General features: G+C 34.7%; 3 non-coding genes and 4 gene segments (V, D, J or C); 4 read left to right on the top strand and 3 right to left on the bottom strand.

The window, feature by feature from the left end:
* Positions 1–94: 94 nt before the first annotated feature.
* On the top strand, positions 95–2,044 carry LOC131526400 (Ig kappa-b4 chain C region-like). The segment is given in 2 exon segments: positions 95–338; positions 1,587–2,044. Coding segments are annotated over 2 exon segments (435 nt in total).
* A 4,848-nt stretch (positions 2,045–6,892) lies between these two features.
* On the bottom strand, positions 6,893–7,644 carry LOC131525109 (immunoglobulin kappa variable 1-8-like). The segment is given in 2 exon segments: positions 6,893–7,357; positions 7,493–7,644. Coding segments are annotated over 2 exon segments (351 nt in total).
* A 470-nt stretch (positions 7,645–8,114) lies between these two features.
* On the bottom strand, positions 8,115–9,696 carry LOC131525108 (immunoglobulin kappa variable 1-6-like). The segment is given in 2 exon segments: positions 8,115–9,102; positions 9,284–9,696. Coding segments are annotated over 2 exon segments (351 nt in total).
* On the top strand, positions 9,376–11,481 carry LOC131525144 (Ig kappa-b4 chain C region-like). The segment is given in 3 exon segments: positions 9,376–9,403; positions 9,616–9,699; positions 10,956–11,481. Coding segments are annotated over 3 exon segments (435 nt in total).
* Positions 11,482–13,098: 1,617 nt separating this feature from the next.
* On the top strand, positions 13,099–13,170 carry trnap-agg (transfer RNA proline (anticodon AGG)). Its single transcript has one exon. It is a non-coding gene; the product is annotated as a tRNA-Pro (tRNA).
* Positions 13,171–13,768: 598 nt separating this feature from the next.
* trnap-ugg (transfer RNA proline (anticodon UGG)) lies at positions 13,769–13,840 on the bottom strand. The gene has a single exon. It is a non-coding gene; the product is annotated as a tRNA-Pro (tRNA).
* Positions 13,841–14,590: 750 nt separating this feature from the next.
* Positions 14,591–14,662, top strand: trnap-agg (transfer RNA proline (anticodon AGG)). The gene has a single exon. It is a non-coding gene; the product is annotated as a tRNA-Pro (tRNA).
* Positions 14,663–14,716: the final 54 nt, after the last annotated feature.

The raw sequence follows: 14,716 nt of genomic DNA on the forward strand, positions 1-14,716 counted from the left end.
TTAAGTGTGTGTGTGTCGGTGTCACACACTAATAATCATGAGTGGAGTTTTAAGCACCGTGTTCAGTTAATATGCAAAACACTTTCAAAAACACATTCAGATGCATCCTGGAATTTACCAAAAATACAAAATACATTTTGCTGCATTTAATCAATTAACATTAATAATATTGACCTTTCTAAGCAAAACTAACCTAAGATACAGTCTCACGGTGTTATTGTGAGTGTTGATGTCAGTGTCAGTGTCAGTTTTAGTGCAGGAGGTTTTTGTACAGCTGTTGATTGAGTTTGTATCACTGTGGTACACGTTCGGTGGAGGCACCCGACTCTCAGTTGGAAGTAAGTAAATATCTTTCTATTTCTATTTCTGTTAATCAGTTAGTTATAACAATATGAAGAAGAACAGACTAATAGAAGAAAAGTCCATTTAAGTTATTCTCTGACATTTTTGTGTGACATGACTACAAGCACAGCTTCAAAATAATTAGTTTACTTTAATGACCTTTTTTATCTATTTGAGTGGTACATAAAAATGATGTTTATGTACTTCACATGAAATAGAAATATGTCTAATTCCTGTTTCAGCTGTAAGTTACTATATAAGTACTGTAAAATTGGGCATTAAACACATTTAAAAATCTATATTGTTCGTGATCACATTTGACCACGAATCTGAATGTGCAATTATGAACTGAAAATAAATTTCTTTGATTTTTTACATTTTTCATGAGGAGTAATAAGGGACACACTGCTCCGTGTGTGTGTGTGTGTGTGTGTGTGTGCACTTGGATGGGTTAAATGCAGAGCACAAATTCTGAGTATGGGTCTCCATACTTGGCCCCCAGTGAAATATTTATAAAATACAAAATTGTTTACTTTTTAAAGTCTGAATATATTGTTCAGAATATAAACCTGAAAGATAGAAATAAATCCAAATACATTTAAGTCTCAGTTATAAATCTTGGTTTTTATAAACACTGAATATATGAATATGAATACTGCTACTAATGTGTTTTTATAGGCTGTTGGACTTCAGATCTGCTTCACAAATTCAAATTCAACATTAAAATAAATAATAATGTATTGTTTCAAGTTAAAAAATGAAGAGTTCATGCTCTTTACTTAAAATTATAAGTTAACTTCTGTTTGGTTTCGCTACGTTGTATATTTGAGTTACCTCCACAAATTTTAAGTTGATATAACTAATTGCAGCAACATTTTACAGTGTTGATTGATTAAAGCATTTTATTAAATTACTTTTTTATTGAATGTCACATGAGACAGAAATGTGGTGTAGTATTCAAACTACAAGCAGCTATAACAGTAAGTAATACAGAAGGTTTTTAACAAAGAATTTAATAATTTGAACAAATGAGGACAGAAACCATAATGTAACATTATAATTACAAATTGTTTTAACTCTAAATATAGGCATATGTGTGATTTCTGGTAAAATGTGTTATTAGGCTGTTCAGATCAGCTTGATTAACTCTGAATCTCTTAAAGGGAAGTGAAAGACAGTCAGAAAGACTGATAGAGCTGTTTTTCAGAAGAACGAAACCTCACAGTTTCTGTGTCTCTCTTTAGCTGCGGCTCGTCCCGCTGTCACGGTGCTGCCTCCCTCCAGAGACGAGCTGCAGCAGGGTAAGGCTACAGTGCTGTGTGTGGCCAGTAAGGGATTCCCCTCTGACTGGAAGCTGAGCTGGAAGGTGGACGACAGCAGCAGGAGCTCTGGTGTCAATCTGAGTCCCGGTCAGCTGCAGAAGGATGGACTGTACAGCTGGAGCAGCAGCCTGAGCCTCACTGAGAGTGAGTGGAGCAGAGCAACAACCGTCAGCTGTGACGCCACGCACCCGTCCCACAATGCAGTGACCAAGAGCCTCGACACACAGCAGTGCAATGATGACAAGTGAAATACACACACACACAAACCATTACAAAGCACACACACTGTCCTAAATCAGTCAACAATAAAATTTGCAATGCTGTGAATGTTCAGTGTATTGTTTTAAGCTTGCTGACAAATAAAAGCATTTTGATTCATGTATGGTGTTGACTTCTTACTATGTTATTAAACATTTTAAAATAAACAAAAAGAAGCTATAATACTATTGATTTTTATTTTTGGGGGGGATGTATTATACTGGATGTACTATCCACTGAACCGGTTTTAAACTGAATCATTTAATCGATAATTAAATTTTTCAAATAAATATACAGACTATTTATTGTCTGCCTAAAAGACAAAATTTGTGCATTAAACATTTCATTTATAGTGACCACTGAGATTCATGTGGAAACATGACTAAGACATTCTGATGTTTATTGTTAACAAAATATGTAGAATGTGTTGAGGAGTGCGAAACAATGATGAAAATCAACAGCTGAGCAGCCTTAAAGAGTCTCTGTGTTTGTGTGTGTTTGTGTGTAAAGTCAGTGAGGTGAATAATGATCTTCAACATCAGCATCTGCAGAAGCTCAAAGCTGTGGAGGTTGCTTACCTTGAGCAAGCAGAACTAGTGTAGCCAGAATTAGTAAAAGAGACATGATTGTGTCGTGTGTCAGTGACTCTGAGGGACTGAACACACATCGATCATCAGAGGAATTTTGTGTCTGAAGCAGTAAACATGCAAAACACTCACTACTCAACAGACTCCTAACCAGAAGAGTGCTTGGAATAAATGCTGAATTAATCACATTAAAAATGTGAACCAAGAAAAAAAAAAGAAAAAAAAAAGAAAACTTTTGAAAATTATCTTTTCATACTGTAGATGATGTTTTGAGAAAAATGGTTGTCAAATAAATGAGAAAATCTCCTAGTATTTCATTAAAGATAACTAAATGATGGAGAAACATTCAAATATAAATGCTATACAATATAATAAACAGCTGTATCTTACATAAATATTTATTATTAGCTAGAAGACAACAAGCAAATTAATAGTGTTGAATAATTTAATTTGATAGAAAATTCTTTGCATATTATTCATAGTGAGATAAAGTATATGTTAGATATACTGTCACAGAAGAATGAATGAATGAAAGAAAAAACATGTTATATTATTAAAAATAATAAAAAATAAATAGTCTGGATTAAATAAAGTTACAGAAGAAGGAGGATGGAATGGAAATTTATTAAAAAAAAAAATATATATATATATATATATATATTGTTGGGTTGGATGATTAATTATATTAAACACATAAACATTGTGAGTGCTTAAGTGGAGGCACCCGACTCTCAGTTGGAAGTAAGTAAATATCTTTTTATTTAAAAAAATATTTACGTAAAAAGGAAAAGCACAGAACAATTTTTTTTTTTTTTTGCCTTGTGTGACAGCATATATACTAATGTCTTCTAAACAGGTTCAAATGAATTAGTTGACCTTTTTATCTGTTTGAGTGGTAAATAAATTATATGCATTTTATAGATTATGTTTGTGTACTTCATGTGAAATAGAAATATGTCTACTGTTTCAGATGTTTAAGAACAAAATAAATCACCTCAATTTTAGGTGAAATACTTACAAAATACTAAATTATTTTCTTTTTCAAGTCTGAATATATTGTTCAGAATATAAACCTGAAAGGTAGACATTTCTGGATTTTAATAGATTTTTATGAACCAATATTGATTCTTAAATCCCACTCGATGCTGTTTTCAGTTGATGAATGAAATCACAATAGGCTAAACGTGCGTTGTTACTTTTCATATGAAACAAAGTCTGAGATTTTAAATTCTGTTAATAGATCACCCTTGGTGTAATCTGTCACAGTGACGGACAGCCTTCAGATTTTTCACTGCTAAAAGATTCTGTAGTGACGGAAAATTTTCGGTTAACGCGACCTCTGATTCCAATATAGGCCTATAAATTTATATCTCATATAGTCATAAATCTGGATTTTTTATGAATACTGATCACTGAATATATTAATATGAATACTGACACTAATATGTTTTTACAGGCTGTTGAAATTCAGATCTGCTTCAAAACTTCAAATTCAACATTAAAGTAAATAATAATGTGTTGTTTCAAAATTGTTCATACTTAAAATGATAAGTTTAGTTTGGTTAAGTTGGATATTTAAATTATCTAAAAAAAAACATTAAGTTGATATTATTGCAGCATTATTTTACAGTGTTGATTAATTTAGTTTTTTAATTAATTTTTTCATCGAATGTCACATGAGACAGAAATGTGTTTTCTTTTGATGTAGTTTTCAAACTACAAGCAGCTATAACTGTAAGTAATGCAGTAGGTTTTCAATAAATAATTTAACAATAATTTGAATACATGTTGACAGAAACCATATAACATTATCTATAATTAATAAATAGTTTTAAATGTAAAGATATGTGAGATTGCTTGTAAAAAGTGTGTATTACGGACTATTGGATCTGCTTGATTAACTCTGAATCTCTTAAAGGGAAGTGAAAGACAGTCAGAAAGACTGATAGAGCTGTTTTTCAGAAGAACGAAACCTCACAGTTTCTGTGTCTCTCTTTAGCTGCGGCTCGTCCCGCTGTCACGGTGCTGCCTCCCTCCAGAGACGAGCTGCAGCAGGGTAAGGCTACAGTGCTGTGTGTGGCCAGTAAGGGATTCCCCTCTGACTGGAAGCTGAGCTGGAAGGTGGACGACAGCAGCAGGAGCTCTGGTGTCAATCTGAGTCCCGGTCAGCTGCAGAAGGATGGACTGTACACAGTGGTGGTTCTACATTGAATTACTCCCCGGGCGAGACCCCCTCTGAGCGCCCATCCTCAACCCCCAAACCCCCATTCGAGAATTTTTTTTTTTTAGGTATATTTGCTAAAAATTTGTGCACAAACAGTTTTACTATAACAATATAAGTGTAAGACAAGCTTATATTTCTCAATTGCACAAATCCTTCAACATGAAAAACACAATTCTGCACAAAACAGTATAAGTTATCAGAACTTAAATAAATATACTCTATATACATAATAAACACTCTGTGTTTATTTGGCACTCGACAATCAACAGATTTCCCATCCCCCAACACTGTCACTCACGACCAGAAGTCAAGACTAAACCACAAAGTGAAAATAGCAGTATTCTTTAGTGATATGTTATCTACACAGTGCAGATAGCTTTAGATTCTATTTATTCTATGTTAAAATAAAATAAAAACATGGCGAAAAACATTATTAGAGAAAAACATTACTTATTGCAAAAATAGTGGTAATTATCTGCACTTCTGCATTGTAATACATTATAAAATAGTATGCAATAACTTATTGAGTGTAATTTTTTAATTTTATTTCTAATTATTAAATGGATGCCACCTTATTGGGACAAAAGCCCTCTCTACACCTACCCTAACCCTACCCGATACTTTATGTTCAACTCTTTGATTATTTCCTTCATTTTTATTAAAAAATAAATGCTTTTCTGATGTGATTTGAAATTTAAAAAGGGAGAAAAAAAGTTCGCCAAAAGGCAGATTCGAACCCCGGTCCATCGTGTCGAAAGAAGTGTAACGCAAACTTTACCATCTGCACCACTGAATCTGACAACTAGTAACCGTCTTTTGCATATTTGACTATCCCAATCATACATTTGTGGGTGGAGTTAATCTAAATAGCCTATGCCAGCAACATAACTATTTGCACTTAAATAGACACTCCGATTTTTTTTTTTATATTCCCAACAATTAAACAGTTGCCCACATAAAAAAACACTTCCCGCGCCCCTGGGTGTGACTGACTTTAGCCCACTTGTCCCACTAATTTGGGAGAGGTCAACTGTCCCCCGCGGCCGCACCCCCCTCCCCTTTCCACTTCTCACACAGCTTCTGTGCTCGGTACCTTCTCAGCAAGCAGGGGCGCCAATTTGCCAATTCCCCGCACAGTTATATGATAGATAATATGATAGATAATAGAAAACCGCTTAGCGTCGCAGATGATTTTTTTTTTCCAAGTGCTTGTGCCGCCCCCCACGTGTCATGAAAAAATGCCGCCCCGGGCGGCTGCCCCGTTCGCCCATGCCTAAAACCGCCACTGACTTTCCAGCTGGAGCAGCAGCCTGAGCCTCACTGAGAGTGAGTGGAGCAGAGCAACAACCGTCAGCTGTGACGCCACGCACCCGTCCCACAATGCAGTGACCAAGAGCCTCGACACACAGCAGTGCGATGAATGAAATACATACACACACACTGTTAGTATGCTGTTTTATGCTGTTAGTATATTGCTCATATATAGGCTACTTATCTGTTGTAATTCTACAACTGCAATGATATGAAAGTTTTGTTGATCATTTTATTCTTGCTGCCAAATAAAAGCATTTTGTCTCAAATATGATGTTGAATTCTATGAACATTTTAAAACAAAAACACCTAAAATATGAAATATCACTTTTATTGGTTTTTAATTATTTTTAGGATGCAGCATAGAGAGAATATTTTAATATTGAAAATATCAATTACAGTAAAAGAGATATTTATGTTAAAATATTTTAGGGGAATTTAATTAATGAAGTATTTAAATATTTATTTATATTATTTATATTAACCGTTAGCTGTGACACCACGCACCCGTCCCACAATGCACCAAGAGCCTCGACACACAGCAGTACGATGAATGAAATACATACACACGCTGTTAGTATGCTGTTTCATGCTGTTAGTTTATTGCTTATATATTCTTATCTTTTGTAATTTTACAGCTGCAATGCTCTGAAAGTTTTGTTGCTCATTTTATTCTTGCTGCCAGAAAAAAGCAATTTTCTCAAATATGGTGTTGAATTCTGTGAATGTTTAAAAAAAAAAAAAAAGAAACACCTAAAATATGAAATAACACTTTTACTGGTTTTTATTATTTTATTTTTGTTTAGGTTGTGTGATTAAGGTTGTGTGATATTATGATGAGCAGCATGGAAATGTAGAGAATATTTTAATATTGAAAATATCAATTACAGTAAAATAAATATTTATCATAAATTTTTTTAGCTACATATATTTAATGAAGTTCATAGTTACTGCATGAGTTCATTCACTGTGTCGTCTGACTGAGGGAGGTTTTTGTACGATGCTGTTTCACTGTGTGCACACTACACTAAAACTATAATACCCCATACAGTAATAATCTCCTTCATCCTCGGTCTGGACTCCACGTATGTTCAGTGTAAATTCATATCCAGAATAAGTTCCACTGAACCGGTTTGAAACTCCAGATGCAAGGTATCTAGTTGTGTAGATCAGGAGTTTAGGAGCTTTTCCAGGTTTCAGCAGATACCAGCTCATGGCATAACCAATTCCAGAAGATGCAGTGCAGCTGATAGAAGCAGAATCTCCTGCTTTAACAGACAGAGACTCAGGAGTCTGGACCTCTTGATGAGACACTGATGAGCAAAAGGTAAGTGTTATATTTAAATACAAATTACAAGATAAAATATTTGTAATTAAAAAAGTAAAACAAAGCACAAGCTTTGCAAAATAAATAAATAAATAAATAATATAGAAAAATAAGTTTTAACCTTGAGCAAGCAGACCAAGTGTAGCCAGAATTAGTAAAAGAGACATGATTGTGTCGTGTGTCAGTGACTCTGAGGGACTGAACACACATCGATCATCAGAGGAATTTTGTGTCTGAAGCAGTAAACATGCAAAACACTCACTACTCAACAGACTCCTAACCAGAAGAGTGCTTGGAATAAATGCTGAATTAATCACATTAAAAATGTGAACCAAGAAAAAAAAAAGAAAAAAAAAAGAAAACTTTTGAAAATTATCTTTTCATACTGTAGATGATGTTTTGAGAAAAATGGTTGTCAAATAAATGAGAAAATCTCCTAGTATTTCATTAAAGATAACTAAATGATGGAGAAACATTCAAATATAAATGCTATACAATATAATAAACTGCTGTAACTTACATAAATATGTATTATTAGCTAGAAGACAACAAGCAAATTAATAGTGTTGAAGAATTTAATTTGATATTCTTTATTATTCATAGTGACCCATATCTGTGATACAGTATATATGTTAGATATACTGTCACAGAACAATGAATGAATGAATGAATGAATGAAAAAACTTTTATTTAATAAAAATACTTTTATTGTATAAAATACTTTTACTCTATTATTTAAAATAATAAAAATAAATAGTCTGGATTAAATCAAGTTACAGAAGAAGGAGGATGGAATGGAAATTTCTTAAAAATATATATATTGTTGGGTTGGATGATTAATTATATTAAACACATAAACATTGTGAGTGCTTAAGTGTCATATTTAATGATTATTTTTGTTCTCTTTTCAGCACCAACAGTTGCATTAGAAGATGTTCAGTAATCTGACTAAGGGAGCCTACTGCCCACTACCTGTGTGAACACCCAGCTGTCAATGATCTTACATATACATGAGGTACATTAAAGATATATCGGGTTGGTTTCCCAGTTACTCCACTAACCTTTCATTTCATAGTGAAGTGTTGGTGGCTGTTGAACATGTGAATGTTAAAGTTTAGCATCTTCAGTGAGAGTGTATATTTTACAATTCATTTTTACTCATTTTGTTCAAAATGCTACAAATTAGGGCAGCTAAGGATGAATGAAAATGTGTGTGAATACTGAAACAGATGCATGGATTTCATGTTTCATTCACAATGAACTAAACTCTGGTTAATTCATCATTGTGTATTATCTTGTGGATGTACTATCTATATTTGCAAATATAATTAAGCACAACTTGATATCGTAACTGACTGACATTGTGAACTTCTCAGTATTCACATATTCTCTGCTGTCTGACAGAGGGAGGTTTTTGTATGATGCTGTTTCACTGTGTGCACACTCCACCACTATAATACCCCATACAGTAATAATCTCCTGCATCCTCAGCCTGGACTCTGCGTAGATTGAGTGTGAATTTAAGTCCAGTCTGACTTCCACTGAACCGATCTGGAACTCCAGAATGAAGTCGATTTGCTTTATAGATCAGGAGTTTAGGAGCTTCTCCAGTTTTCTGCAGATACCAGCTCATATCATCATCAACTCCGCTGGTCCCAGTGCAGCTGATAGAGACAGAATCTCCTGCTTCAGCAGACAGAGACTCAGGAGACTGAACCTCTTCATGAGACACTGAGAGAGAGATCAAAAACAAATATTACAATACTTCAACATACAAATAAAGACAAGTTTTCATATACTATAAAGCAGTCAAAGCAAATATAATAAATCTAAAAAGCAAAGCAAAAAATAAAATGATATAAAATGAATTCCAAATGATTAATTTCATAATGTAGAAAATATATTTCTGAACCTTGAGCAAGCAGACAGAGTGTCCCCAGCATTAGAATAAGAGAAATCATTGTTTCTTATGTGTGTGTGTGTCAGTGTCACACACTAATAATCATGAGTGGAGTTTTAAGCACCGTGTTCAGTTAATATGCAAAATACTCTCAAAACCACATTCAGATGCATCCTGGAATTTACCTCAAAAACTATCAAAATACATTTGGCTGTATCTAATCAATTAACATCAATAAAATACTGTAAAAATAGTTAATTTCTAATTTTGACCTTTCTAAGCAAAACTAAACTAAGATACAGTCTCGCGGTGTTATTGTGAGTGTTGATGTCAGTGTGTTTTAGTGCAGGAGGTTTTTGTACAGCTGTTGATTGGGTTTGTATCACTGTGGCGAACGTTCGGTGGAGGCACCCGACTCTCAGTTGGAAGTAAGTAAATATCTTTTTATTTAAAAAAATATTTACGTAAAAAGGAAAAGCACAGAACAATTTTTTTTTTTTTTTGCCTTGTGTGACAGCATATATACTAATGTCTTCTAAACAGGTTCAAATGAATTAGTTGACCTTTTTATCTGTTTGAGTGGTAAATAAATTATATGCATTTTATAGATTATGTTTGTGTACTTCATGTGAAATAGAAATATGTCTACTGTTTCAGATGTTTAAGAACAAAATAAATCACCTCAATTTTAGGTGAAATACTTACAAAATACTAAATTATTTTCTTTTTCAAGTCTGAATATATTGTTCAGAATATAAACCTGAAAGGTAGACATTTCTGGATTTTAATAGATTTTATGAACCAATATTGATTCTTAAATCCCACTCGATGCTGTTTTCAGTTGATGAATGAAATCACAATAGGCTAAACGTGCGTTGTTACTTTTCATATGAAACAAAGTCTGAGATTTTAAATTCTGTTAATAGATCACCCTTGGTGTAATCTGTCACAGTGACGGACAGCCTTCAGATTTTTCACTGCTAAAAGATTCTGTAGTGACGGAAAATTTTCGGTTAACGCGACCTCTGATTCCAATATAGGCCTATAAATTTATATCTCATATAGTCATAAATCTGGATTTTTTATGAATACTGATCACTGAATATATTAATATGAATACTGACACTAATATGTTTTTACAGGCTGTTGAAATTCAGATCTGCTTCAAAACTTCAAATTCAACATTAAAGTAAATAATAATGTGTTGTTTCAAAATTGTTCATACTTAAAATGATAAGTTTAGTTTGGTTAAGTTGGATATTTAAATTATCTAAAAAAAACATTAAGTTGATATTATTGCAGCATTATTTTACAGTGTTGATTAATTTAGTTTTTTAATTAATTTTTTCATCGAATGTCACATGAGACAGAAATGTGTTTTCTTTTGATGTAGTTTTCAAACTACAAGCAGCTATAACTGTAAGTAATGCAGTAGGTTTTCAATAAATAATTTAACAATAATTTGAATACATGTTGACAGAAACCATATAACATTATCTATAATTAATAAATTGTTTTAAATGTAAAGATATGTGAGATTGCTTGTAAAAAGTGTGTATTACGGACTATTGGATCTGCTTGATTAACTCTGAATCTCTTAAAGGGAAGTGAAAGACAGTCAGAAAGACTGATAGAGCTGTTTTTCAGAAGAACGAAACCTCACAGTTTCTGTGTCTCTCTTTAGCTGCGGCTCGTCCCGCTCTCACGGTGCTGCCTCCCTCCAGAGACGAGCTGCAGCAGGGTAAGGCTACAGTGCTGTGTGTGGCCAGTAAGGGATTCCCCTCTGACTGGAAGCTGAGCTGGAAGGTGGACGACAGCAGCAGGAGCTCTGGTGTCAATCTGAGTCCCGGTCAGCTGCAGAAGGATGGACTGTACAGCTGGAGCAGCAGCCTGAGCCTCACTGAGAGTGAGTGGAGCAGAGCAACAACCGTCAGCTGTGACGCCACGCACCCGTCCCACAATGCAGTGACCAAGAGCCTCGACACACAGCAGTGCAATGATGAGTGAATACACACACTGACACAAAAACACATAGATTATAGGCATGCATAATAATTTGTGCACTCACACATACACAGTCTTAATAAAGAATAAACATCACTGTATTATAATTTGCTTTGTATGTTAATATTTTTAATACCTGATTAACACATATGATCAAGTATGCTTTCTTAAATGTTTTGCCAAATAAAAGCTTTATGAATCATTAATTGTTTGAATTATTATTTTCGTCCTTAATTAATTAATTTTATTTGTTCCCTTGCCATAGTATGTAATTCATTTTATTTTGATGCTATTATTTTCGATATTTTTATTATTTATGGAGTAAATAATAAGTTTAAAATAAACTGGTCATAGATTTCTTTTTTTTTTTTCTTTTTAAATATGCCAGGGAAAGCTATTGTGATTGCTCCAAACAAAAAAAAAAAAAAATGGGTTCATGGACTTATCATGGTGTTAGTGAAAGCATGTATTTGAAAAGTTGCTTTGGCCACGGTGAGCTTTTTTAAAAAAAAATTATCAAGGTTGGATGCATTGTACTGGATTGCAATTCATGTGGAAATCTGATTGAGACATTCTGATGTTTATTATTAATAGAATATATAGAATGTGTTGAGGAGTGTGTGACAATAATGGACATTAACTGGTCAGCAGCCTTTAAGAGTCTCTGTGTGTGTCTGTGTGTAAAGTCAGTGAGGTGAATAATGATCTTCAACATCAACATCTAGAGAAACTCAAAGCTGCAGCGCTGCAGTCTCACACAAGGAGGTTTTTGTATGATGCTTTTGTGTGAACACCCAGATTGAGTTGTTAGATACCTGTACTCTCTTGTCATGTTGACTCTGACAGTAATAAACTCCTGAATCTTCAGGCTGGACTCTACTGATGGTCAGAATAAAATCCATGTGATTTCCACTTTCACTGCCACTGAATCTAGAAGAAACACCTGAAGCTCTGTCTGATGTGTGAGAGATCAGCAGTTTCTCCAGGAATCTGATGGTACCAGGCCATGCATCTCTGAGAGGTATCCTTTGTATTCCAACAATTTATTGCTGGTGTGTGTTTACAGTGAATAGTGACAATCTGATCAGGATTCACTGTTTGATCTTCAGACTGAGTCACAATCAGCCCTACACAACACAGAAAAAAAAGAAAACTAAACTGATGAACACATTTAAAAGTCTCACACTTAGTTATACGGCTGAGCACACAATGTTTCTTACTGTTGCACTACAAGGACTAAGCATTTTTTTTCCACATTAGCTTATCATACACAAACTACGGTAAAGGACTTGACGAATTATATGAATTTCTGTATATATACTTACTTACTAAAGATGCAGGTTGTGAGCATCCAAATAATGATGGCTGACCTCTGAACCATGAAGAGCCTCTCATACTGTCAAAGAACAATTTTTCTTGAACATATTAAAAAGTCTGATGAGATCTCAGTTACTGATAAATAAAATGTATTGATCAATAGAACTAATATTATTATTCTGCTGTAACACAAGGGGGCTTAAGGTGTTGGTGTAGTAGTCATTGTGCAGTGTGAAAAATGTAAACGCCGCATCTAACTTTGACAATATTTTGAGACTTCTGTCAGCGGAAACATTTTGGGAAGATACATTTTCAGAGTTACACAATATTACAGATGTACGTCTATCAGAAAGTCGCATCTGCTTGTTAACCACTAGATGTCGCCATTTGACACGACACGGCTCCAAACATGTAATCCCAACAGAACAAGCCCCCCTCATCCACGTTGTCTACAGGCCTGTATCTTCTGTGTGAAACGTGGCACATCATACATTCCTGCAGCTCAAGGCTCGTTGGTCTAGGGGTTTGATTCTCGCTTAGGGTGCGAGAGGTCCCGGGTTCAAATCCCGGACAAGCCCAACGCTTTTAAAAAATGTAGTATTCTGGAATTGACACAACTTTACAGTTTAAAGTCCTACATGCTGTAGTCAGTGTATTAGTGTATCAGTGGTTTTCCAACAGTTACAAACTGATGGGTTCATAATTGACCTTACAGGATGAGCCAGTTCTAACTTATATAAACATTTACAGGCCACCGAGACATTTCTTTATTACTGTGAGAGTTTTCTACCAAGTGCCTGAGGTGCTTCTGGAGAGTCCATAGAGAAGAGATACACAATTCGTATAGTTTCCACTTGTTTTTGATTAATTACATTGCTAAATAAGTAGACTATCTCATTTATTTTACTTTGATGGCGTGACCACTCAAGAAATTAAATTTTTGAAAAAACATTTTTGTCTTGAATACAGTTGTTTTTGATAAAATTACAGTAGGCAGTGGGACTCGAAAATATGACAAGCAATGCCATCTCCTGCCGCTGGTCAGGTTTAAAGAAAGATTTGCATGTGGCTTTAAGAGTTACTGCAACACTCACGAGGAAGCTTCGCTGCTTTATAAGTAATCTTAACTAAGTGACTTCTAACTTCCTTGTTCTTAACTTTTGGCGATGAAAAGTCGGGCTCGTCCGGGATTTGAACCCGGGACCTCTCGCACCCAAAGCGAGAATCATACCCCTAGACCAACGAGCCAGATAACGATACACTTCAAGGTAAAGTCCTGTGAACGTACAAAGTGAACTTTCTGCACTATTGATATCAAGCAGAATATTAAGTTATACTGTAACTGGACTATAACAAGACCAGTAATCATGCATTCAGTCAACCCTTATCAAATTTCAGAACAAAACAGCACACGTTTTAAACATATTTATTAAGGTATTCTGTCTGATAAAGCTTAACTCACGTTTTAAAGCAGTAGTAGTTAGTTGCAGGTAACGTTAGCATAGTCTATCTGTAATTCCCTCAAACCCAGTTTTATCGAGAGTTTCATTATTTTATTTTTAAATCACATCTGCTATGCCTGAACCAGATTGGTGTTCACGTTAACAACTCGGTTATGCTATGAAAATAATATTTTAATTCAGCAACTTTGTTTTTAGCCTGTGTCTAAAGTCCTTTGTAAATGACTAACGTACACCAGCTACCCGAAGATATTTTTTCCAAGAATATATTCGGTCATATTTGGATGTCATTCAGTTTTCAGAACACACGGACATCTGTTTAATTATTTGCAGCCTTTCGAGCACTGCTATAATGTCGCAAACTAATTGTTATTTGGTGGTATTATTCTAACTTGTTCTGAAGGGCACCTCTGTAACTCCAGGTTTATGCCCCCAGATGGCGCCAATAATCAGTAGACGCCACTAAAATAAGCATCCCAAACGCACTGTATAGATGACCCTATGCAACGTGGCACACCATTTTACCTAAAGTGTGCAAGGCTCGTTGGTCTAGGGGTATGATTCTCGCTTAGGGTGCGAGAGGTCCCGGGTTCAAATCCCGGACGAGCCCTCAATTGCTTAATTTTTGCATAATTGCATGAACACAAGAGTATTGGAATGTCCT

Source organism: Onychostoma macrolepis, chromosome 19 (assembly GCF_012432095.1).
Source record: "Onychostoma macrolepis isolate SWU-2019 chromosome 19, ASM1243209v1, whole genome shotgun sequence".
Lineage (NCBI taxonomy): Eukaryota > Metazoa > Chordata > Actinopteri > Cypriniformes > Cyprinidae > Onychostoma > Onychostoma macrolepis.